General features: G+C 38.8%; 1 protein-coding gene across 1 annotated transcript in view; it reads left to right on the top strand.

Annotated features, from left to right (window-relative positions):
- Positions 1–18,910, top strand: part of abcc2 (ATP-binding cassette, sub-family C (CFTR/MRP), member 2) — a 47,147-nt gene extending 28,237 nt beyond the window's left edge. Inside the window, exons 23-32 of the mRNA XM_041789092.1 lie at positions 2,343–2,497; positions 3,337–3,492; positions 3,659–3,858; positions 3,996–4,122; positions 4,250–4,351; positions 7,236–7,379; positions 14,957–15,115; positions 15,207–15,373; positions 18,015–18,209; positions 18,604–18,910. Coding sequence (XP_041645026.1) covers positions 2,343–2,497; positions 3,337–3,492; positions 3,659–3,858; positions 3,996–4,122; positions 4,250–4,351; positions 7,236–7,379; positions 14,957–15,115; positions 15,207–15,373; positions 18,015–18,209; positions 18,604–18,733 — 1,535 coding nt within the window. The 3' untranslated portion in view covers positions 18,734–18,910. The remainder of the gene's footprint in view (positions 1–2,342; positions 2,498–3,336; positions 3,493–3,658; positions 3,859–3,995; positions 4,123–4,249; positions 4,352–7,235; positions 7,380–14,956; positions 15,116–15,206; positions 15,374–18,014; positions 18,210–18,603) is intronic.
- The last annotated feature ends 8,181 nt before the right edge of the window (positions 18,911–27,091 follow it).

Below are 27,091 nucleotides of genomic sequence, written 5' to 3'. Positions count from 1 at the left end.
GAATGTCACAGTAATATTTCACAATGCAGGTTTCTGTAGTAAACAAACAAATATGGACACATATAGGATACTGTTTCAAAGCTGAGTTGGAGATTTTTTTTCAGTATTTAAAAAAAAAAAAAAATGTTAAGGAAGTTAAACTACACAAGAAATCAGACCTATCAATGGAAAGGATACAGTATAAGATCATTGCAGCAGATAAACAATAAATGGTTAAACTTACAAGTGTTTACTCTGACAGCATACTACCAGGGCTTACATAAATACACAAGTGTTATGAAAGACTGGACTAAGAATGAGCTTCCAACAAGCTTTCTTCCTGGTTGTTTGGTTTTATCAACCACCATGTCAGGTCTGAAAATAAAAGCACAGGCTACTAAAGGCAATAAAAGCCTTATGTGTCACTTTTTTTCTGATATCACGCTGTGACTCTCAAGAAAGCACTTCATGCTGTAGGGCAGTCTTAAAGGAAAACTGGAGCCTCCAGGTAGTTCATTGGACATACAGAGTGCAGCCAAAGTATAGAGACCTTGATTTCTGTTCAAAACCAGAACAACTGAGCAGAAATCACTTTTATAGAACCTGTCTAATAAAGGGAAATAGGCTGTATATCATTCCATCCATCTTCTTCCACTTATCTGGGGCCAGGTTGTAGTGGTAACAGGCTAAGCAAGTCAACCCAGACATTCCTCTCCCCAGCAACACTTTCCAACTCCTTGCGGGGGATCCTGAGGAGGTTGCAGTTATTGCCACCAGTGGGGCTTGTCCATTACATGGTGTGGCTCGACTTGACTCTGCACGGCAGCCCAGCACAGCAGGGGATTTGCTTTTCCACCACAACCGAGCTACCCATTTGAGGGCGCGTCTAGAGCTGATGATGCAGTGTTTTTTGAGTCCTCTCAATCTTTCTACTCTGTCTGATCTGAATGACTTCTCTCCCCCTTTATCCGTGATCAGTAAACAAACAATAATTTGCACTTATTACCAAAAGGAGAGGATTAACAGTCTAAATATTATTGATTTGTGGGTCTCTAAGGAGCAAAAAATGAACACAATCATATTTTTGGATTGGGCAGTGAGAACAGCATGCTTTACTAACGCCAGAATAAATTAAAGACAGACTCCATCATGGGCGAACTGTTTTCAATATCCAGTATTTTATGTTTCAAAGTCTAGAATTCATTTGTCTATAAGAAGGGAAAAGGGTCAAACTTTTGTTAATAGTAGATACAGAAAAAGGTGTATTCCTGCATCTGCGCCTGGTCCTTCCTGATCTCACTCGTCAGTGTGAGAAGCCATGCACAACTATCAGAGCATAGTATGAGCACAAAAATCTTAAGTTTTGGTCTTGTGTCATAAATATTTCAGTCATACAGGGAATACTGACACTACTGTAGCAGAGTTATGGACAGCTGGTGCAGAGGCAGGGATAAAAGGTATCTCCCCTGTCTACCCGTGGGGTGAAAATTTATCATGGAGGGGTTATCAGGAGCAGAGGGGGTAAATTTCCCCCGTGAAGCGCTTCGACGTCAGCATGGCGCCCTTGAAGGTGGGGCTTGCCTGCTTAGCATGACCATTTGAGCGCTGCACGGTGGGGCCAAATTGGTGATGTAAATGCACATCAGCACCGCTTGGTATGGCTCGCCGCGGCCATGAGCCGCAGTGGAAAAGCCCCAAAAGGGTGGTGCAACTAGTCATTAAGTTTAGGGGGCAATTACTTATTCACATAGGGCCAGGTAGGATTGTATTGATTTTTCTCTTAATAAATGAAATCATTATTTAAGAACTGCATTTTGTATTTACTTGGGTTATCTTTGTCGAATATTAGAACAGTAGTTTGATGATCTAAACGTATAAATGCGGCAAATCTGCAGAAAACAGCACTATACAATAGCTGGTTTAAAACTTAGGCATACTATTAATATTCTGTCTTTTTGGATAGATGATGCAGTTTAGCTTTAATCTTCCTTATTTATTATATGCAAACTATTACAGCACAAAAAGCATAAGGGCCTCTGATTGAGTCTTTATTTGTCAAAATGTGCAGCAAAGCCAGACTAGGAAAAGGGGCTGGGCCTTACTTGGGATGGGCTCTTATTTGAATTTTCAGCCATGTTTCCTGATTACATGTTATGTCCCTTAATATCGTCATTGTCCCATTTGGTTTGATTTTTACCACTAATACTCCCCCATTCCCTCATCCTTGGTTCCTTCTCTATCCACTATCTTCTCCTCTCAATAAAAAAAACAAAAAAACTGAAATAATGTAAAAAAAAAAAAAAATAGACTTCACTGTTTGAAAGTGTAACTACATAACTGAGGACCTCCTTTTTATTTTTCAGGCCTCTTTGTGTTTCTTGGTACCCTGCTTCTAGCCAACGCCTCTGTAAATGCATCTCGCATCCTGCATTCACGTTTGCTGAACAACATACTGAGAGTTCCCATGCTGTTTTTTGACACGACACCCATAGGGAGAGTGGTCAATCGTTTTGCAAAGGTATGACCTCTTACTCATTTTTTTATGAACTTTAAATCTTTGTGTAAATTGAAAAATATGGAGATTTTTTGTACCTATTTCAAGATACAGACGATGCCGAATTAAAGCAAAAAGGGCAACACTGCATACTAACCATTACACACTGATATGAGGTGGTGTAACACAACAATATGTACACTTTTCACCTTAAAACAGTGGTTTTAAAGTTGATTTTATTATTCAGTAACATTTAGAAGGGAGAAAGCAGTCTGCCTGGTTTTCACATACCATACTGCTCCACATGCTTGGCAAGCAACAGGCGTTGGATAGCAGAGGAGTCATATTTGATCAAAGTCTGGTGGTAGACAGTACATTGTTAGCCCCCATGGTCCTTTGGCTTCTAATAACAACTTTATTGGCTTTGTGTTTGCCAACAAATGCATGTTGTCTAAGAAGTATGTGTTTCACAATAGTGCAGTTGCACTCAGAGATCTTTGGTAGGTGCTGAAACAGATTTTCTTCATGTGGAGACAGATCTTCACATTGAGGTTTGCCTTTCCATGGTTTCCATGGTTTTCCATGGTCCTTTTCCCTCTCTGTGATCTTTGCGACCTCTTTATTTTCAAAATCCTCTGATGGTAAGTCTACATTAAGTCATCAGGTCATTCTTTATGCCAGGACATTTTAAACCATTTATTGTATTTCTTCTTCATGTGACCCCCTCTCTCTCAGAACCCCCCTTTATCATGCAGAAAACTTGCTTTTTCACAGGTGTTAATAAGACATACATTCTACAGAGGTGGATTTTTGATTCAGTTCTGGAAAGATGATTTCACTGAATCCTTTAACTGCTGTTGTAGGACATATTTACTGTGGATGAAGCTATTCCCCAGTCCTTCCGCTCCTGGATCCTGTGTCTGCTGGGTGTCCTGGGGACACTGTTTGTCATCTGTCTAGCCACTCCTTTCTTCACCATCATCATCATCCCTCTGGCCCTGGTTTACTTCTTTGTACAAGTAAGTTGATTATTAAAGCATAATGAATGAGGAGAAGAGATTGACATAGAAAAGATTTAGAGATAAAACAAACAAAAAGGAGCACAAACTGTAGAAAACTAGATCATCTAAATATATATCCCTTCACTTTTTTCTCTTCATTTTTGGTACTTTCTCTCTGCATTAGCGCTTCTATGTAGCGACTTCGAGGCAGCTTCGTCGGCTGGACTCTGTGTCTCGCTCTCCTATATACTCCCATTTCAGTGAGACTGTCTCAGGTCTATCTGTGATCAGAGCCTATGGCCATCAAGAACGTTTTCTGAAACACAATGAAGTCACGATTGATGAAAACCTTAAGAGCGTCTACCCGTGGATCGTGTCCAACAGGTAAGATATTGGACTCTGAAGAGCTCCCACTCACATGAAGAACTAATAAAGCCAAGCACATCAACCTTTTATAATGAGATTTTCAGGTCATAACAAATTATGAAACCATCTGTCTTGTGTGTGTGTTTTATCTGCAGATGGTTGGCTATCCGCCTGGAGTTCCTTGGAAACCTTGTAGTATTTTTCTCTGCTCTGTTTGCCGTCATTTCCAGAAATTCCCTGGACAGCGGCTTGGTTGGCCTTTCTATATCCTACGCCCTCAACGTCAGTAGCTCACACACACTCAACACACACTGCAGAGCCTTTTTATCAAAGTGCTTGTGATATGATTATTTTGGTGGTGGCAATAACCTCAACAATGTTTGATCCCTTCCTCTTTGTGCTTTTGCAGGTGACTCAGACACTCAACTGGCTGGTGAGGATGACCTCAGAGCTTGAGACAAATATTGTTGCTGTGGAGAGAGTGAGCGAATATGCTGAGATTGAGAACGAGGTTGGTGAAGTTGATGGCTTGTTTATACTCACAAAAAGAAACCACTCTGTTAGCTTGAATCAGTTTGCACTTTTTGGAGTGATGAGAATTATGCAAACTGTATCATATTCCCTCTTGTGGAGGGGTCATTAGATAAGCCTTGCACAAAAAATAAAAGGAAATTTGTGTTTGGTAGATTATTTCTTTCTTTTGATAATGCTTCTCGGAAATAAATCTTAGACCATAGGAAAGCCTGTTTATTTCCCTTTTAAATGGTGCTACATTTTTAAGGAACATGCATTTGTGGGATGAGAAGCAGAGCTGAGTGTGTGGGTTGCACCCATGAAATATGTGTGAAATCTTTTCTGCGAGTGCCAAACAGCTTATACTGCCATCGACTCTTGTTTGGTGGATTGAAGTCTGAAGAAACAAACACATTGGCAATCAACAACTAACTAATTTAACAAACAGGAGCCTCAATAACATGTAGAAGAAACATACACAGCCACAAGAGCCTGGCACCTCTTCCTCTGCTGGTCACCAGCCTGGTCACACACTGCTGTGGGATGCATCCCATTCTTCATCAGCATTTGTCACAAGTCAGCCAGTGTGGCTGTGTTTGTTGCTCTGGCATGAACTGTTTGCCAAGCTGATCCCACATGTGTTCAGTGGCATTGAGGTCAGGACTGCTGGCAGGGTATTCCATCCTCTCCGCTTCCAAATTCTGGAGGTAGTCTCTGATATACTCCACTCTGTGGGGGTGAGTGTTGTCATCTTGCAGGATAGAGTTTGGTCCCAGACTGTGGAGATATGGGATTGGCACTGGTTGCACAATCTCATCGCAATATCTGTCTGAATTGAGATTGCCTTCAATGGTGAAAAGCCTTGTTTTTCAAATCAGGGAGGTGCTGCCCCACACCATCCCACTGCCTCCACCAACAGACCAACAAACCTCTATTGGCTCAGCAATCAGCATAGCATTCTCCATGTCTTCTTTGACCCTACAATTAGACTGCCGCAGGCATAATCTGGACTCATCACTGTACATAACGTTTAGGTCCCAGTGCACATGTTGCCAACCCCAGTGCAAACAGGCCTGTCGATGAAGGACAGTCATGGCAGCCTTATGAGACTGTAGACTGGCTGTGTGTAGTTGGTTCCAGATTGTCTGGGCAGAGCCGTCAGCCATATCATCCTGCAAACCTTGACTGCAAATCTGTAGAAGACAGCCTACAATTCCTTAGTGCTGACAGGGTGAGAAATAATCTTCTTAGGGTGTTGTCTTCTTGGCCTTGAGTTTTTAGATGGCACTAGGGCTCACTCCAAATAATGCCACAACTTTGTTTTGCAGAACACCAGCTTTAAGTTTCCCTTTCGCACAAGCCCTGTCCAGATCAGTCAAACGTTGCATGCCAATTCTTGGAGCAGACACCTACTGACCACTGTAGCAGGGCCCATGCTCACAGGGCCCATGCTCATAGGGCCGACCTGGGGGTACCAGAAGCTCAAAACAAGACTATAGTAATAGCAAAATAAGCTGTTTGGCACTGGCAGAGAAGGTCTGGCAAATGTTTCCTGGGTGCAATCCACATACTCAGCTCTGCTGCTCATCCCACAAATGCATGTTCCTTACATATGTGGCACCGTTTTAAAGGGAAACAAACAGGTTTTCGAGCAGGATACGATTTATCACCAAGAAGCATTTTTGCAAGAAAGAAATAACCAAACATACATTTCCTTGCTTATGTGCTAAGTTTTGTTAAAATCATAGAGGCAACCTATGGTGTTGATCTTTGAAGCCAGTGAGCAGTGCAAAAACCCTCTCGTCCTTTAGTGTCCACTTGAGGCTGGCTCCAAAAGCCAAGGAACCCTTTAGGGGCCCAGTTCTAACTGCTTGCTACTTAAAACAACTTAAATCCCACTTCAGCTCCACCTCTTTGCCTACTGGTAGATTCATTGAAAGTTAAACCCAAGATCAGACTTTATGTTGTCAGCACAATAATAGCCCAACCCGACAGTCGAGCTAAGGAAAGTTTATCAAGCTTTTGAACAACATCCCTGTGTTTATGATGTTCATTTTAGATGTAGTCTGTCATGTCTGCTTGTTAAGCCATAGCACCGAGTTATATCTCTTTGATTGTCTAATATGACACATTGACCATCATAACAGACAAAAAACATAGTTGGGCCTCTGCTTGAGTGTGCATTTCCAATATGACAGCCACCTCTGGTGGGCTTTATAGCATCTCTTCAGAGACCAGTGGGTGACATCATAGAAACTAGATCCATGTGTTATACAGTTTTATGACTAGTATGTGAACACATTCAAAACTATGACAATCTAAAAAAAATGTTTGCAGCAGTATTTATAAAAACTGTATAAAAAAATCGTAATTTAGGCCCTTTTGATCATTATGCAATCCTATCCCTCCTTGTCTCTTCTTCTTTTCTCCTGTTTTGGATGCATGTGCTCAACTATGATCCTTAAAGTCCTAAAAACTAATTGAGGGTTTGGAGTTCTCTGCAAACTTTTCAATTTTCTTTTGCATTTAACGTTTGAGTTCTCTTCACTTCACCCATGCTGAGCAACTTCATAACTGAGCACAGCACATTTCAAGTATCCGAAGTGCACCTGTACTTGAACTTCTCTAACAACCAGCAGCAAACTATTATCTTTGTATGTATGTAGGCCTCTGCCTTGAACAAAGATGCCCTTTAGTAACAGAAGATTTCTATTTCTAATGAATGCGGTTTTCGTTGAAAAACTGCAGTTGACATGACTGTTAACTTTGAAATAACAGCCATGTCATTTGTTTCTTTTTTCCCTTAGCTGTTTTTTCACACAAGTGAACACATTTCTTCTCTTGTACATAACTTGCTATAATGTGTTCCTTTGTTTCTACAGGCTCAGTGGATAAGTCACACTCGGCCTCCAGAGAAATGGCCAAAGGATGGAAGAGTACGGTTTGAGAACTTTAAGGTCCGCTACAGACCTGGATTAGATCTGGTGCTGCATGGAATCAGCTGTGACATCGAAAGCTCAGAGAAGGTCTGTTTTTATGTGTCGTTACACAGTGCCTATGAAAAGTATTCACCTCCTTCGATCTGCTTTTATTGGCTTTGTAAATCAATCATGGCCAATATAATTTGGCATTTTTGTGGAAAAAAACCCACAACAAATTCTTTAAGGTCAAAGTGAAAACAATTTCTACAAGGTAATGTCAATTAAACAAAAATATTCCATTTAAAATAAGTAACTGCATAAATATTCACCTCTTTCAAGTCAGTATTTAGTAGATGCACCTTTGCCTGCAGTCACAGAGTCTGTGTGGTCTCAATTAGGCTTGCACATCTGGAGGCTGTATTTTACTTCGTTCTTCTTTGCACAACTGCTCAAACTGTCAGGTAGCACGGGGATTAGGTGTGAACTGCTCTTTTCAAGTCCAGCCAGAATTCTCTATTGGACTGAGATCTGGGCTTTGACTCAGCCACTCCAAAACATTCACCTTGTTGTCTTTAAACCATTTCTACTCAGCTTTTGCTGTAGGCTTCAGGTCTTTGAAAATAAATCTTTTCCCAAGCCTTAGTTGTCGTTCAGACTGCATAAGATTCCAGCGCAGGCTGCTGAGAACCATCACCACAGCATGATGCTGCTGCCACCATGCTTCATAGTGGGGGTAGTGTGTTTGTGGTTATGTGTAGTGTTTGGTGTCTGCCAAACATAGCGTCTTGTCTGATGGCCAAAAGCATCAGACCAGAGAGCATTCTCCCGCTTGACCACGGAGTCTCCAACATGCCTTTTGGAGAAATTTCTTCAACAGTCAACTCTCTCCTGCAAAGCTTTGACTGGTGATGAAGTGTTGTATACAGAGTCTCTCCCATCTCAGCTGGCAGAAATGCCCTAAAATATGTCCCAAAAATATTTAGCCTTGATGATTTATAACTCTACAATGAGAGTACAACCATAGGTATCGTAACACATGTATGTGAATGATGGCACTTTATTTCTTAATTGAAGTAAAATTTTGAATTTGTGCACCAAGAAGTAGATATTGACTATTTAAACTAAACAAAGTAACCTTTGCAAAATAGCTAATTACTAATTACATATTACATATACATATTGTTGTATATTTTCCATTATATATATATTTATATATACATATATATGTATACAGTGCTTAACAAATTTATTAGACCCCCCTAACCCTAACCAAAGTAAGGTTTATGCCACAGCTGCCCTAAATTAACAGCATTGTAATTACCTAAAACATTTTTATGTTTCTGCAATGGTTAATATGTAGAAGCTCTTTAACCCAAATGATATTTTTAATGCTAAAATATAATTATTATTGTTATCCATGAATTTTCAAATTTACTGATTTATAAAAAAATGAAAAAATAGTAAAGCACATTAATATTTCTTGATTGTGTCAAATTATAGTTATTTACTTGCATTCTTGAAAGATGAGTTTTAGTGGTTGAATGTTATGCTTGATTAATTTCTGACTTCTCAGACAAGCCCACTGAGCCGGCTCAAATTTGGGTGAATTCAGTTTGAAATTCCTCATTCCTGTTCAAAACGGTAAAACGTGGAGAGCTCACTGAAAATGAAAGAGTCCGCATTAAAGCACTTCATGATGCTGGATGGTCTTTAAAGCAAATATGACAGGTGGTCTAATGAAGTTGTTAAGCACTGTATGTACATATATATATATATATATAGTTTTTAATTTCATTAAATTGTGTTTTCCAGAAGATCACATTTAAAAATGTCTCATAAATTTGTGGCATTATTTGTAGTTGTGTTTACACAGCATACAGTTTAAACAAAGAGAGAAAAGTAGTGCAAGGCTCAAATTTATATGTGCACATCCTTTTTATAACTATTCAGAGGTCTTTAAAAATTGCTTGCATTTTAAAACAGTTGTGCTGTTGCTGTTTCCATGCACTGTAGTTTCAGTAGATTATCAGGCTCAGGATTTAGCCCTGATATCAACCAGTGCTAATATTCTTTAGACCATTTCCATGTTTCAGACATGTCCATGTTTCAGACCATGTTTTAGATTTTTTGTGGCATTCTTGACTGTGGTACACAGATAAGATTTGTATCTTTTCTTATCTGTTGTTGAATCTTAAGCCTTTCAGCAGTCAGGGCTTCACTGTGTAAGGGCTGCAGCACAAGGTGTTCATAGACAACAAAAGAGAAAGCTGCAATTAAATGCCTTTTGTGTTTCAGTGAATGTACCATATAAAATTAATACTTAAGGGGCTGTTTTGTCTCATTCACTTACAGGTTTTTCTTAATTGTGCTGCTTCAACAAATAAATCTTTCTGTGTATTTGTCAGCATCAACAGTCGCTTACAATCTTCACATGGATGTAAACAACATGTGCTTGAGTATGAAAAAAAAAACTCAAGAAAAATAATCTTAATAATGCTGTCATGAAAAAAACACATAAGCCGTGAACCAAAAATATTTTATAACTGACTACAAAACAGAACATCAAGCCAAACTGTTGATTACCAACACTTAATTTAAAATCTCAATTTTTTTGCCTCAACACAAACAAAGAAACAAACAACATCTTATTTCACAAAAACTACCAGGGTCTAAATTGTTATCCCCCCTGATGCTAATAGGCAGTTGTGTCGCTTTTTTGCTGGATAACAGCCTGCAGTTGTGTGTTGTAGTTTTCAACAAGTTTCAAGGATGTCTCCAGAGGAATCCCAGATCTTTCTTAAGTCAATCTCTCTGCCAATCTCTCTTTGTGCAGGCCAGGTAATACTGTTCACTTTGGTCTTCTGGAGGTAGTTCTTCACCAAGAGCCACGTATGTTTTGAGTCGTTAGTGTGTTGAAAGAAAAAGCAACAACCCATACCCAGTTTTTGCTGTTGACTGCTTGAAGTTTTCTTTCAAAATCTTCACATATCCTCTTTCATCATGATTCCTTCCACCTGTACAAGATGCCCAATTCCAGTGAAGCATCCCCACAGCATAACCCTCCCACTGCTGTGTTTCACTGTAGGAACAGTGCTCTTTGGGTTTCACGCCTCTCCCTTCTTTCTCTAAACGTGAGCAATGTCTCCATGGCCAAAGAGCTCTAGTTTGGTCTCATCTGACCACAGGACATGATTCCAGTATGCATGATGTTTCTCCAGGCTGCCCTCAGCATACCTGCAGTCTGGTTTAAAGGTGTCTCTTCTGCAGAAGTCAAGTTTTTCTTGGTCCATTCTTGTGCAGGACTCTAATGATTGTCTTCTTTGAGACTACAATTCTTGACTTGGCTAAGTCATTCATCAGTGTCTTAGCAATTGTTCTGGGGTCTTTAGACACATCTCTCACTAGTGTTTTTCCAGAGTCTGAAATCTTTCTCTTCCTACTTCTGCCAGGCTTGTTCTGGACTGTGTGGATCTCATTGAATTTCTTGATTATACTTCTCACTCCAGTTCTTGATACTTGGAAACACAGTGATAACTTTGTATATCCTTCTTCTGCTTTGTGAGCATCAACAATCCTTTTTCTCAAGTCTAAACGAGATTGTTTTTCATGAATTTCTGATTTCTAACTTGTAAAATTACATTGAAATTCTAAATATTAAAGTTAAACTAATTACTAACATTTTTAGATGTTTAAGACCAATGATCCCACTCAAACTCTATCCCAGCTGTAAAGCAGCCGCCTGCCACTAGTAGCAACTGTGTTTGTTCTTAATGACCACTGCCTCGCTGCTGCTAAGGTTATTATAATTGACTAAAACTAAGTAAATAACTGAATGTAAAATTCAGAAATCATTTTAGTTAACTAAAACTAAATACAAACTAAGCTTTACCAAAAAAAAAAAGGAAAACTAAGTAAAACTATATAGTGTGCATGCAAAACTAACTAAAATAAAAACAAAAATAGAGACAAAATATCCTTAGTTTTTAGTCTTTGACACAACCATACTGACTGGCACCTACACCCAGGTCTGGGGAGTGCAAAATGGCCTGACTTGATTGGTTAAGACTTCACACAGTGGTAGTTTTATGCCTGGAGTTGTATTCAAACATCATCTTTAAATAAACAAATTGACAAATGAAGAGTAGCCTGTTTCAATGTGTTTTTAGAAATGTATGATGTTCACTCAGTTCTGACAAGTATCCAAAAAAGAAACTAACACAAAAACTACGGAAAAATCCAAAACTATTATAACCTTGGCTACCACAATGCTTTTCAATCTGATGTAAACACTATCTGAAGCCGTTTTGCAATATTTGATCAAGAAAATGTGGATAAAGTTGTCTGAATGCTGTGTCAGGTTATATTAATAGTAATGATAATACATTTTATTTATAAAGCGGTTTCCAAAAACTCAAAGTCACTGTACTATAATAATGAAAATACATTACAAATAAAAAGAGAAAGATATTGACAACATCACAGCCAAGCAATGAAGCAAACAAGCAAACAAAGTGACAAGACAGCATCAGGATCAAACATTAAAAGTCTGTTGATTTGAATGTGGATGAGTCTGTACAGTCTTAGATATGTTTAGGGAGTTAGTTCCAGAGGGAGGGACGACTATGGAGAAAGCTCTGTTATACTCAAAGGAATGTGGACTTTAACCTGCAAAGAAGATCGAGGGCTGGCGGTGCTAGCACTGCTAACATTAGCCACATTAACCAACTTTGTAGTTTTACCTTTGCAGTGTGAAGTTGGCTTACAGAATGTAACTACAGACTATAGACTAGTCAGCTAAATGCAATTATAATGTGCGCCACACTGCTGATTGTGAGAGACACGTTTAATACCTGGAAGAAATCTGTGTTTAATTTAGTAACTTTTTTCTGACATAAAATCCATCTAAACTGGTGCTGCACCATTTGGGGAAAAAGTGTTTTATTACACTGTGGACGTATGCTGTTTGTGATAACCATATAATACAAGAATGGTATCATGACTGACTTATTTGGTTATCAAGGGAATAATGATAGTTTAGGAGTGATGGTTCTAAACTTAAAACATACAAATATTAAGTAGCATTATAAAATACAAAGCCATAGTTTTTACTAAATGGCACTGCTTTTCATGGCACTGCATTTTTGTTTACGTTACAAGTACTAAGAATACAAAAATAACTGCAGCCATTTTTGCCTTTACATTATTGCACAGCCTGACACAGTGATTGCAGTTAGATGAATTATGCAGCAGCTGCTAGGCTGCCAAAGCACCACAGCAGGTGTCACATTATTTTGATTCTATATATGCTTAAATTAACGCCGAGCCCTTTTTATCTGCAAGTGCGATTAGAAAGTCACAGTGTTGGCTGTGTGACCCTTTGAACCGTGGATAATTGTAACACAATATAAATGGCTCATCCTCAGTACACATACAGTATGTCTCTGTCTGCTTTTTATATTTCGCACACTCACACTCAGCCTGTGTCTCTCACACAGCCACATCGCTCACCTTTCTTCTCCTTTTCTCATTACCTGTGTGTGTGTTAACTCATGATTCCATTATGGCAATTCAGAAAGTATTCACCCCTTTGATGTTTTACCATTTTGTTGATCTTCTAAAACTATCATGGTCAATTTAATTTGGCTTTTTAGAAAAACATCTTTAATGGCATAGTGAAAAAAAATAACTACAAAGAAATGTAAATGCGCTAAAACATGTAATGAAAAATACATGACTGTATAAATACTCACCCTATTCAAGTCAGTATTTAGTTGATGCACCATTGGCTGCAATCACAGCACTGAGTCTGAGTGGACAGGTCTCAACCAGGCTTGCACATCTGGACACTGTCAATTTTACTCCACTATTTTTTGCAGAACTGCTCAAGCTCTGTTAGGTTGCACAGAGATCAAGTGTGAATAGCCCTTTTCAGACCAGCCACAAATTCTCTAATGGACTGAGGTTTTGGCTTTAAATTGGCCACTCCTGAACATTCACTTTGTTGTCCTAAAACTGTTTCTGTGTAACTTTCGTGTCATTGTCTTAATTGTAAATAAATCTTCTCCCAAGCGGTAGCTCTCTTTCAGACTGAATAAGATTTTACTCCAAGATTTTCCTACATTTTCCAGATTATTTTACCCTCTACCTTTACAAGCCTGGCACCGGCCAGCTGCCGAGTAGCATCCCCATAGCATGATGCTGCCACCACCGGGCTTTACAGTTGGGATGGTATGTTTGTGGTGATGTTCAGTGTCTTGCATCTTGTCTGATGGCCAAAAATACCATTTTAGTCTCATCAGACCAAAGAACTTTCTCCCGCTTGACCATGGAGTCTCCCATATGCCTTTTGGCGAACTCTAGTCAACATTTAATCAACAGTGGCCTTCTTTTTGCCACTCTCTCATAAAGCTTTGACTGGTGAAGAACCTGGGCAACAATTGTTGTATGCAGTCTCTCCCGTCTCAGCTGCTGAAGCTTGTTACTCCTTCTGAGTAGTCATAAGTGTCTTGGAGGCCTCTCTTTACTAGTCTCCTTGCACAGTCATTCAGTTTCTGAGGACGGCTTGATCTAGGCAGATTTGCACATGTGCCTTGTTCCTTTCATTTCTTGTTGATGGATTTAACTGAGCTTCAGGGGATGTTCAGTGCCTTGGAAGTGTTTTGTATCCATCCCCTGAAGTATACTTTTCAATGACCTTTTCCCCGAGTTGCTTGGAGTGCTCTTTTGTCTTCATGGTGTAATGGTAAACAGGAATACTGATTAACCACTGAGTGGACCTTCCAGACACAGACATCCTTAAACTACAGTCACTTGAGACACATTCACTGCAGTCAGGAGCTTGTCACTCCACTAATTGTGAGACTACTAGCAGTAATTGGCTGGACCTCTGTTTAATTAGGTGATTCACTTTAAAGGAGGTGAATATTTATGCAGTCATTTATTTTTAACTTGTATATTTTTTCAATGTCATTACTTTGTAGAAATATGTTTTCACTTTGACATTAAAGAGTGTTTTTGTACTTTTTTTTTTTTTTTTTTTTTCCGAAAAAGCCAAATTACATTGGCCATGATTGCTTTAGAAGATCAGTAAAAGGGTAGAATATCCAAGGGGGTGAATCGAGTTTATAGGCACTGCAGATGATCATAACAGCAAACATTTTGCCCCCTTTTGTCATTGTCATTGTGAAGTTACTGTCATGACTGAACTGGATGTTTGTTTTCTATCTTTCAAAATTAAAGTTTAAAAAGCTTAAATATTAAGTACCATTTAATAAAATACAATCTCTGATGAGGATGAATACTGACCACTAGAGCATGCTGGGTCATGTTTTGGCCTATAGTTCAGGGCTGGCATGACCCAAAATTCAAAGGCAAAGTTTCTGTTCCTATAAACAATAAAAAATGTCATTCTGATAAAAATCCTGTAGCCATGGGGCACAGATATCCAAGTGGTTAGGTCCTGCCCCAGGTATGCAAGCGGCCTCGGATTCAAGCCCAGTCTGTGGACCCTTTCCCGCATGTCTCACCCCCAAGTCTCTCATCCCTGATTCTGACTCTATCCACTGTCTTCCTCTTTAAAATAAAGTTGTAAAAAGCACAAAAACAAATCTTTGAAAAAAAGTAATGTAGCCCTTGTATCTACCTATCTATTTATTTTATGTGCACTCTCTCACTGAATTCAGATTGGTATAGTCGGCCGTACAGGAGCTGGAAAATCAAGCCTGACCAACTGCCTGTTTAGAATAATCGAAGCTGCTGAAGGTCGAATCCTCCTGGATGACATAGATATTTCCACATTAGGCCTGCATGACCTCAGAAACAGCCTCACCATCATCCCACAGGTAATCACGCAAACACCCTAGCTTTGTTTTTTTTTTTTTTTTTTTACAGTTCTTATTAATATAACTGACAAATCTGACCCTCTGTGCACAGGATCCGGTGTTGTTCTCAGGGACCCTGAGAATGAATCTTGATCCATTTGACAAATTCAGCGATGAAGAGATCTGGAGGGTGTTGGAGCTCTCCCACCTGAAGGACTATGTGGCAGGGCTGCAAGAAGGATTGCAGCATGAAGTTGCAGAGGGGGGAGAAAACCTCAGGTAGGGATGAAAATAAGTGCTATTCATTTGAGGTATGAAAAGACTATATAATTAGTTCCTGCCAGCTGTCCTGCATCCACAGGAAACCCAGCTCTACAATTGTCCATGTATAATATAAACGTCCTGTACAAGAAAGAAAGCCTCTAACATTTTTTCTGCATTTAAAACCATATGAAAAAGCCATGGCAGTATACCACTCTCCCCTTAGCATTCCCATCTCCAAAAGCCGAGTATTCACCTCGACTGATGGCCGCAGTTGTTGACTGTTGATTGCATTTATTTATTTTCAGATGCAGTCAAGTACAGGTGGTTGATGGCCTAATTTTCACAGTGGTTGTGTTTGTGAGTGGTGGGGATTATGGTTTTTTATGTTGCATCACTAGCTAACACCACAGAGATGCCATTTAGTTGTCAGGACTTAGAAAAATTCAGGCATCTAAATTTAAATTATTTGTTCATGTTATTGGATTACGACTAACCATTAAAGGTAGAGTTCCTGCAAGCCTTCTGTTTGTTTTTGAAGTAATAGTAGTCATAGTTATGTTATACAGTCATCACAAAAATTATACACAGTATAGAAAGTTTAAACAGAGGCAACAGTCATGCATTAGGTAGTGACTGAAAAATCATAGTGTGGGGGTTTTAATGCTAGGCTTTGGTTATTGTTAAAATATTAGGGGTTATGATTATAATAATAATAATTGATAAAAATACATAAAGTTGTTAAACACGATTACTAATTTATGGGGCACCACCCTGGAAACAGCCTAAACAACAAAAAAGGAGCAAATTTCAGTCTAAGAATTAATTATTCAAATAATAATGTTATTATTGTGTACTGAATTGGTAGTTGGTTGGTATTTGAATAAATAGAAAGCATGAAATTGTACACTGACCCGCTCTATATAGCAGATTATTACCGTGTATATGCACAGACATCATGGACATCTTCTCTTTAAATCTATTATAGTAGTTACTTAATAAAGCAGCATCAGTGTTATCAATGACACGTAACACAACAATTATAACTACTAATCCACAACAAACAAAAACAATACAATACAAGCAAAGCAAAGTGTGTTGAAGGTGTCAGTCAGTGGTTTCACATGTGACTCTAAAGTTAGTAGACTTTGAACAGACAAACCTCAGGCTAAGGAGTCTACAAACTCAGTATTTAATGACTTCTACACACAGAAACTCCATGGCTGGACTTTGATTAAGCAGCAGTAACGCCAATGTTTGTGTAGGTGAAGGCACTGTACTGAACAAAAAATGGGAACATAGCAAAACAAATCAACAGCACATGAGCACATACCCAGATCAAAGTATCTTACTTGTGATCACGGTGTGTCTTATGTCCAACAGATCCAGAGGTGAGCAGGGGTCAGTCCATTCATGTTCATTCCACAGTTCCAGCAAGTTAAAAGTCTTGTGGCTCCAAGATTCAGCTTTAGGACGAGTGCAAGGCTTGTGCAAAGTTGTGTGTCCTTAGATACCGATGGGCTTTCTGCAGCACCTCGGTCTCCAAAAAAAATGCTAAATTTACGTTTATCTAAAAACAAGACTAGGACCTCTGAGCATCGGTCCAGTTATTTTCCCTAGTCCAGGTGAGACGCTGATGACATCTGTGGTTCAGAGGTGGAGTGGCTCAACACTAAGAACCCGACACTTGTAGCCCATTTTCTGGATCCATCTGTGTCTCTGATCCACTGAATCAAGCCTCAGTCCACTCCTTGCGAAGTTCTCCTAAGTTCTTCACTCTGCTTCATTTCAATCCTCTGAGAGCTGAGCTTATCACTGTTGCTTATACACCTTTTCTTACCACACTTTTCCCTTCCAGTCAACTTTCCATAAATTTGCTTTGATACAGCCTCTGAGAACAGCCTGAGCTTTCACCAGTGACCTTCTGTGGCCTACCCTCCATGTGAAGGGTGTCAGAAAAGGGTGTCAGATTGTCCTCTGAACAACTGTCAAGTCAGTAGTCTCCCCAGGATTGCAGTTGTGTATAGTGAACCAAAGTTAGAGAATGACAGATTTTTGTGAGCTGTAAGCTGTAATCATCAAGTATAAAACAAAAATATGTGCTGAAGAAGACACAAGCAAATATATTTTCAACCTAAACATGGTTTATTTGCAATCAGGGGCAACTGCACTACTTTGCCTACAATTCTAGAGTGTGAAAGTAATGTCTCTGATTGGTGGAGCCACGAATTTCAGCTGTCAGTTTCTACTAGTGAAGTTAACGATCAGGGGATAAAGTGGGCAGTAACTGTTCAACACTGTGGTGATGATGGATGACCCCACGTACGTCACTTAGCTCCATTTCAGCCAGTAGAAAATCTGCTAAATATATTTATTCTTTATCTTCTACTACATGTTAAAACAACAGTTAAAGCAACCTGTAGAAGGCAGCTGCTATGTGTATTTTCAAAATATAAAATATGAAAACTTTGTGCTAATATTTCAATATCCGAACACTTAATGGTCAGCAGTGATACTAAATCTCCCATATACAGACTTCTATCTCAAAGTAAGTCTGATGTCTGCGGGTTTAGTTAACCTTTAAGAGTGTACTTTAAAGGCAATTTGTGTGTGTCACTGTGTTTCAAGGCACTTAGTGGAGTGTGTCTTTTCTCCACAGCGTTGGACAGAGGCAGCTGCTGTGTCTTGCCCGAGCCCTGCTGAGGAAGTCTCGTATCTTAATTCTCGATGAAGCTACGGCAGCTGTTGACCTGGAGACAGACGACTTGATTCAAACCACCATCCGCAAGGAGTTTTCACACTGCACTGTGCTCACCATCGCCCACCGTCTGCACAGCATTATGGACAGCTCCAGGTGAGTTAGAGCACCGTGAATTTCTGTATTAATAAACTTGTTCTAGCATTACAGAAAAATCTTCAGCATTACTTGAAACTACAATGTTGGTTTTGAAGACCTTACATTAAATGTTAAAAACACTCCAAATGGTACAGGGAAAAACAGCATATACTTGTAAAAATGAAGTCATTTTACTGAACAAAAGGCAACTCAACGATCACTTAAATGCAGGCTTTCTACTATGAGCTGACTTTTTGCACAGATGGATAACACAGTATGTACACTTGGATTTCCTTTACAAGAAAGAAAAAGTACTTGCAGTTTCCACTGAAAGGATCTTTTATCCTTCAGCTTGTAATGGCACACAGACTCCTTAGCAGGTAACCGTTTCTTTCTTTGTTTCCTTACACAGGGTGATGGTACTTGATGCTGGAAGAATCGTTGAATTTGATTCTCCAAGCAACTTACTTGCTGAAGAGGGCCATTTCTATTCCATGGCAAAAGATGCCGGGATAACACAGGAACAAACCACGGCTCTCTGATTTTGCAGTTGTGTTTTTGATGATGTTTAATAATTATTTTCTTCGTTTTTTGATTTAAAGTGCTGGATTGTACTTTGAAATAAGATGTAAGTAATATTTGTATTTATATGTAACAAAGTAATCATATTCTGTATGTAAAGAATTTTTGTAAGGGAACAATAAACATGCTTTCTCAAATAGTACTCATTCTTTGAAACTCCCATGAGTAGTTTTTAACCAGTTATGGAAAAAAGACTGAAATTAAGATGGATGCAACTTTATAAACTGCAAAAGAAACAGGACAATCAAGGACAGTTTTCATTAATATTATCCTTTTACGTTTGTATCCTGCCACAGGATCAGAGAAGAAGATGAGCAACTGACTGCAAAAACTGTCTTTTGCCCTATTCACACAGGATAAGTATTACCTAGGGGTTCCCTTCATATGTCTTATACATACTGTTAACTAGAGTTTCCAATAGACAAAATGTGCCGTATTTATTAGCATTTTCAGATCTGCAGCAAGCTGTCCATGACTAAAAATATTAATGTATGAGAGAGGAAAATGTCTAATATTAAATAGGTGTAGTAGTTTTAATAGTTTCATGTAGTTGATGCTGTGGATATTATATTGTGCTCTATTCATCTTGAGTCGTTACGCATCCACAAAATCTCTCCTCACGCTGAGCAGCTGTTGCAGGCAAACCACTGGTTGCTGAGCGACACTTTTTAAATCATAAATTGTGTTATGCATGACATGTACGGCTAAATAATACTCACATGAGATCAGGCAATTATAAGAGGAAGAACAGAAGCACTCTGCATATGAAGAGAGCAGCGGCGCATGCGCGCACACTTGGACAGCGGAGTTTAAATAACTAAAATAAAGCCATTTTTACTCATAAGCTGCAATTTACTGAAAAAAAGCCCTTTATATAACCTATATGTGTCAAAACTTTGTTAACAATGTCCTGTGCAGCCTCTACGTATTAATTTTCTTGGTTAGGAAGGGTGCAGGAAATTCCACAGGCCGTAAAAAAACAAGCAATCGCACAAGAGCATCACCTGTGCAACACTGTGTACATTGATATATGGTAGGTCATTTGCCTTGGAATTTTTACCTTACAAATTACACACGTGATCGATTTGCACAGGATTAAAAACACAGATGTCTTGTGAGATTATTTCAAATTACCAGAGGTCCCAAGGTAATACTTATCCCGTGCAAATAGGGCATTTGTTTTTCACAGTTCATAGTCATCATCACCATCTTTATTAGCAGACATAGAAGTCCATAAAAAAAATAAACAACAACAAATACATAAAAACCAGGATCAACAACAATATAAAAAAAAAAACAATCAATGGATAAACAAAATACCTCCCTATTTATAAAAGACACCCATACCAGTGTCTCCACAAGGATGACTGGTATCTTATAATACTATGACTGGGATTAGTCAATAGCATTATTGTGGAGTTCTGAGAGTCCTCTAGCCTGTGTATAAATTTTTACATCACATTTTTCATAACAGCCTGGAAGGTGTAAACTCCTGCTTGACAAAACATCTCATTTATACTTTCCCAACAAGGTTTTTTCAGCAGTATCCTCATAGCATCATTGTAAGCAACATGAAGCTTTTGTAGGCTTGATTTTTTGTAATTAGTCCACAGGGGGCGGTATACAGAGGGGTACAATAAGCTCTAAAGAGTAATCTTGACATTGTCAGAGAACAGAAAATTTCCTTGCCAAAATGTTGGCCTGAGCATACAGCATACGGCACTGTCTATACCAATCATCATCATCACACATTTTATCAGTAATGAGATGTCCCAAATATTTTGTTCTGCTACTGACAGTGAGCTCCTGCTCTGACAGGTAAAAATGAGGAAAGTTGAGATCGTTATCCTCTTTAGTTCTACATATCAGAATTGGGCTCTCTTTGGCATTATATTGAACATCAAATTTTAACCCATATCAGAACAAATATTTAAAAGCTGCTGAAACGGAGCGCTGCTGGGGGAAAGAATGACCAAATCATCAGTATTAGGGATGTCCGATATTGGCTCTTTTACCGATAACCGATAACCAATATTGTCCAACTCTTAATTCCTGATACAGATATAAACCGATACCGATAATATGCGGGGTTTTTCCACCAAAACTAATGTAAGGTAACAACATCACATATACCCTGTTGTGAAATTAACACATTATGCCTAATTTAGTCACTTTATTGTGATGCCCCACTGGACGCATTCATAAATGTAACAACAAGGCTTTCAAATGCAAACATTTGATTTCCCAGTGCAAAAATGAGAAACAACTTCAACTTAAGTCATGGAGAAAAGTGCCAACATGGCACTGCCATATTTATTATAAAAGACAAGTGCTTCTTTTTTCTCATTTTTTTTTACATGTTTCAAACAACAGCTTGGATCATGCTCTCCCTGAGATAATCCTGACAATACCCGGCCACTACAACTAAGGCAAAATACTTAGTTTTGACTTCTTCACAAATGGCAAAACTACAGCAAAAACATTGAAGGCAAACAGCTTCAGTCCAGACTAGAGTAGTACTAGTAATTGTAAACAAAGGAGTAAAAATGTTGGCTGATCTAAACTCAGGGTAAAAGTTTTTTGAAAGAATTTTTTTTTTTTTTTTTAATGAAAATCCGATACCGATAATTTCCGATAATACATTTTTATGCTATTATCGACCAATGATATCGGGAGGCCGATAATATCGGACATCCCTAATCAGTATACATAAGATTATTGATTATTTTGTTACCCAACACACACCAAGTTTTGCATCCATTCAGTTGTTGAGATAAATCAATGTACAGGTTAAGGAGAGCAGGAGAAAGCAGCCCCCTCCCACCGTACACCATTGCTCTCACCAAAAGGTGAAGAGACTCTATCTCCCCATTTGACTTGCATACTCTGACTGGCATACCAGTAAGCCAGAATTCTTACAATATATTTCTGCACCCCTTTTTACCTAATTTCATAAACAGCTTTTCATGATTTACACAGTCAAATGCCTTAGAGGCATCAATAAATCCTATAAGAACAGACAAATTTTTCCTCTTGTAACTTCAACTGTTTCTTTCAAGGCATAAGTACAGAGATCAATGCCATGCTTGGATTAAATCTGAACTGATTATCTGTGGTACCGATATATTTAGTGATCCGATCTAAAAGAACCCTCTCTAGTGCCTTAGATACCACACTGGCAAGCGCAGTAGGCCTTTAATTATCTAAGATCCCAATCTTTCCAGCTTTGTCCTCAATAACAGGCACTAACAAAACAGACAACATAGAGTCCCAGTAAAGCACATAGCAAGAAGTACTGCAAACTTTGGGCTAGCAAACTTCAGATGCTCTGCAGTGATCTGATCTGAGCCACTTGCTTTATTATCAGAAAGCAGTACTAATGCTTGATAGACGTCCCTGGTTGTAAATCGCACCACATCACCACAGGCATTTTTTCCCATAATATAGGGTCCCCTTTAACACAGCTGAATAAATCATGGTAGCATGTCCTCTGTAACCTGGCTATATTATCTGATCCAGAAACTCCCTCTATTGTGCATGGAGCTGCTGTTCCCTTGTTAAAGCCTCTAACTTGCTTCCAGAAATCTGTGTCCTTGTTACTGAGAAGATTTTCAGCCATACAGTCTGCTCTCATTACGCTCTCATTTCTGCACACAAAACGTACAGCATATTTAAACGTAGCATTGGTAAGCTTCTTGTGCTCCAGGACAGACCCCTGCCTGAGTCAGCCTGCCTGAATCCAAGCTTTGAAGGCCTCCTTTGTTGCTGCATGATGGACAGCTACATGTTTATTCCAGCCTGGTTTTATGTTGTATGTATTTTTATAGACGGTAAAGTGGAGGAGTAAGGGGATTTTCCATGAGAAATATCTGTACAGTTTACATTGGAACACATGAGAGCACCTTTGGGTAAAAAATAGGCCACCAAATTTGTGTTCTCATATGACAGCAGATCCTCAGAGTGAGAGATTAACTAGCAGAATGAGAAATTTTGTCAGAAATTCTACATACAGAACAAAATCAGCCAAGAATGTAAATAAACCCAAGAAGTCCAGTGCAGAACTAAGAGCAGTCCAGTGTCCCCCTGCTCAGAGAGGCCATGCACCTGAGTGAAAACAGTAGCAATAGTGTAGCCACACAACTAAACGCTACTGCGTTCCCTTTTTTTTTTCTTCAAAATGAACTTTTACAGGGCAGTCTAAATTTTTTGAGATAAACCTGTATTTTTCTTCCTAAATGGACGACAGAGTTTAAAAACTCAAGAGGAGTAAAGTGGGCTTGATGTGGGATTCATATTTTGTCCCTACTGATTTTAGTCAGCCATCACCCTGCCTGCCTGTTAGCAGATTCTTTACACATTCGCTAACATTTTAATGTTTTGAAAAGTCAAGATCCACCTCATTTAACATGGTTGAAAATACACACATGAGGTACATATATGACATCTCCAGTCACAAGATGGGAGGTTTTTCCAGTTTGAGGGACAGAGTCTGAACAGTGTATGGAAAAAATTATGGGCATCTGGATGAAGAAATTCAGAAAGATATGGAAAGGTGGACGATACTCACATTATACTTCAGCTCCAAGGTAGAAATTGTTAAGATGAACATATTATCAAGAATTCTCCATTTTTTTTTTCACTCATTACCTCTAAAAATTCCTCAGACTCAATTTGTGGAATGGGAAAAAATCTTGTTTGTTTAGGGAGGAAAGGCAAAAAGAGTAAAATACACCACTCTTTACACCCCCAGATATAAAGGAGGGATGATGTAACCAAATCTCCAGGGCAGCTCCGAACTCTGGCTGGTTTGTGATATGAGATATGACACAAGATAGAAAGATATTGAATTAAATAGGGAGGAATATCATGTACAGAGCTTGATGACTGACAAAGAAAAGTTTAAGAAAAATTTCAAAGTGCTAGACACAGTCACTCTAGATGTCTGGTTTTACAGTGATTAGGAGACATACCCTGGAAAGGGAGATGAAAATCCTGATCTAGTTGGCCTATGACTCCAGACTCAAACCAGGGATACTTGACACCAGATTAAAGCAATGGCTTAACAACAGCATTGAGGATGATTATAAAAAATGGAGGGATTAGAAGCTTTCAAGAACTGAAGAGAGACTATGATTAGGAGGACACAGATCTGTTCAGGTATTTACAGAGACTTCTTTAAGAAAGAGGTCAAAGCAGACACTCCAGAGGAACTAAACTAAATCATAGGGACACTGGGAAAGGCATATGAAAATAAGACAGGTAGAGTAATATCCAGATGTGCCAAAGCTTAGTGACAAGGAGATCAACCTCCACACAATATATTAAAGAGACATGGGAAAAAGAATCTGAATTACAGTTGTCGACAGAGGTCTGGCATAATGTCTGTAACAATTCAAATCAAATAGCTTTATTGGCATGGAAATAAATTAGGTTCATTGCCAAAGCAATAAAAATAATAGCAGGAAAAAAGGTGTTAACTCTAGATTGTGGTGAAACATGTAGAACAAAATTTTAAAAAGAATATATTTGTGTATACAATCTGAAGTCCAGTTGATGATGGTGGTTGGGTGATTGAGGATCTTCAGTCACAGCAGCTCACATAAAGCGGATCTGCAGTGTTGATCTTCACCTAGCTGACAAGGAAGCGTCTGTTTTTTTGTCATGCTGGTAAAATATTTTTGTTTGCTGGTCAAGAGTGGAGAGAACTTGTTTCTGTCGTCATTGTACAACGAGCGGGTCGTTAGAAACGGGAGCTCCACCTGCTGTTGGCTGCAGTGGGTGCACCGTCTTTCTTCTTTATGGACCCAGTTTGTCTATGGGGTTGATTCTTCCAAATGAGTTGAATAGTTTTCTTTTTGTTGTTAGATCATTTAGTTTTAGCTGGTTGGTTTTGTGTCTGCAGACTCTGCAGGTGAACAGAGTCTCTGTACCAGCTGTTTGAGGGGGGGCGCTCTCAGCCAGCTCTCTGGAGGTCAGAACTTTGTTATGGAGTGTGTCGGGCTCGCATTCTCTTAGAGGAGAATAAAATTTAAATGCTCTCATTTTGTATTTTGATGGGTAATGGATATTGTCATAGTTCTGCTCTGCATGCATTATTTGGTGTTTCCCGTTGGACACAGAGGATGAATTTGGATCTCAGTCGGTTGTTTGTCCCATTTTGTAAAGTCTTGGGTGGCCACCAGACCTTGCAGTCAAAGAGAACAATCTCTGTAACTGAGTCCAATATATTTAACCAGATTTGAATTAAAATTTTCTAATTTGATGCTCCTTTTGATGGGGTAAAAGGCCCTTCTCGCATTCTCTCACAGATTTATTAAAGTTACCTGTGGTTCTGATGTTAAGGCCGAGGTAAGCGCAGTTTTTAGTGTATTCAATTTCAACTGTATTTAGAAAAAATATTTACTGGTGGAGATGGGATGTGTTTCTCAAGGTGCTGGTGGAGAAACTGTGCAGAAGATCCTGGTGCTGTTGTGGCATCCAGAAAACAACTACCAGCTCCAAGATATGGAAAGAATTTTGTTGGAAATGTATTAGATTCTTTATTACACCAAAGATCAAAAGTCTTTTCTTAAAGATAGGACAAATATGCTGAGGACAGTGTGGAGATATAAATGTGAATCATACTCATATTTTTCAGAAATGTAAGAAAATTGATACCAGGTACCAGGATGATATATGGAAAGAGCTGAGGGTAATGTTGGGTTATGAATTACAAAATAATTTTAGTGTTATATCTAGGAAATCTTACAATGAATAATGCACAATGTGAGGAAAGATATTTAAAATTTTGCTTGCAGCAGCCAAGAAAGCAGTCACAAGGAAATGGTGCAAGAGGATCCTCATGACACTCTGGATGAAAATCATAGATGAGATCTACAAAATGTCAAACATAATCTGAGGACTCAACAATCAGAATTCAAAAAGAAATAGAAATTATGGGCTATTTAAAAAACTCTTCAGAGAGACACCACCACAACTCTATGATGGAGACTAAGATGTGTAGGATTGTAACAAAGCTGCTGTATGTATCCTGATTTCTGCTTTGCGTATTTTATTTTATTTTTTAATGCTGTTAAATGTTTATATCTAAAACAAAATATAATATTAGTATCTAATAGTGGTGGGGCAGTACAGTAGCACAGTAGTGTGATGTGTGGTTTTATCCTCATGAGCACAGTCTCATTTTTTAAGTCTTCTCTTATTTGAAATGTCAACACAAATTGTCTCTGCAGAATAGAAGTGCAGACAGCAAGGTTACCATGTTCGCCTCAATCGTTTCAGCTCTCAGCTTTTCTTCTTCTTCTGTCAGTCCTTTCTCGCATATTGAAGCAGCTGCATTGACCCGGATTTTTCTCTTACTGAGTAACTGTATCTGAGCGTGAATCAGAGGGGAGAGAGGAGCGAGGGCTGAGGGAGGGAGCGTGAGAGCCAGAGAGTGAAGGAGGAAAACCATCATCACCATCAAACAGGTGGTTTTTCTCTTCTTGTGAAGAGATCTGCTGGACTTTATCCTCTTATTCTCCTCTGAAAGGTAGGTCTCAATGCTATTGATTTGTATTTCAAACAGGTCAGCTATACCTGTTCACTTCTAGGATGGACACAAGAGTCCTCTACTTTGTGCGTTTTCTGGCAGAGCAACAGGTTGTTCTTGGTGTTCATGCCAGATTTGATTTGAGCTTTCCATTCTTGTTAAATTAGGATGAAATGCTCTGAGGAAAATATAAGTTATTCTGCATGCTGTGCTTCTATTAGTCAATTAACCCTGATGTTCCCTTCACACTAAACTGTAATTACTAGGATTTACATGGACACAGGGACACTTTGAAATCAGCATGCTGCCTCGTACTGTGTATAGCGTTTATTTACTGCTCACCATCCCTTCAGTTTATCTTACAAATCTTCTTATATGTGACAGTCATGTTGTGTGCTCTCTTTTAATGTAGATCTGTTGAGTTTGTCTTTTCATATTCTGTTTTCATGACTAGTTTCAAATGATTTAAATGTAAATTCTGTTTTAAAAAGCATATATTTGCACAGGCAAGTCAAAGATACATTTCCACCTAAAAGCAGAGAAGAGAATGTTTGCTATTTTATTATTTTTCCATATATTGCAAGGTTTGATCCGAATATTTAGCACATTACTGTGCCAAAGTGACCAGGATGGCTGACTTAGAGTGAATGATGTACACAATGTTCTCTGAAGTTTCTTATCCATAAATATTTTAATAATTTGTCTTCTTTTTGCCAAAAGGATTTAATTTATGACTTCTGCTAAAATTCACTCTCAAAAGTACAGGCATGCCTATTAAAAATTTAAG

This window comes from Cheilinus undulatus, linkage group 6, assembly GCF_018320785.1.
Source record: "Cheilinus undulatus linkage group 6, ASM1832078v1, whole genome shotgun sequence".
In the NCBI taxonomy this organism is placed as follows: Eukaryota; Metazoa; Chordata; class Actinopteri; order Labriformes; family Labridae; genus Cheilinus; species Cheilinus undulatus.
Note: the sequence above shows the minus strand (reverse complement) of the source record. Positions and strands in the feature narration are given on the sequence as shown.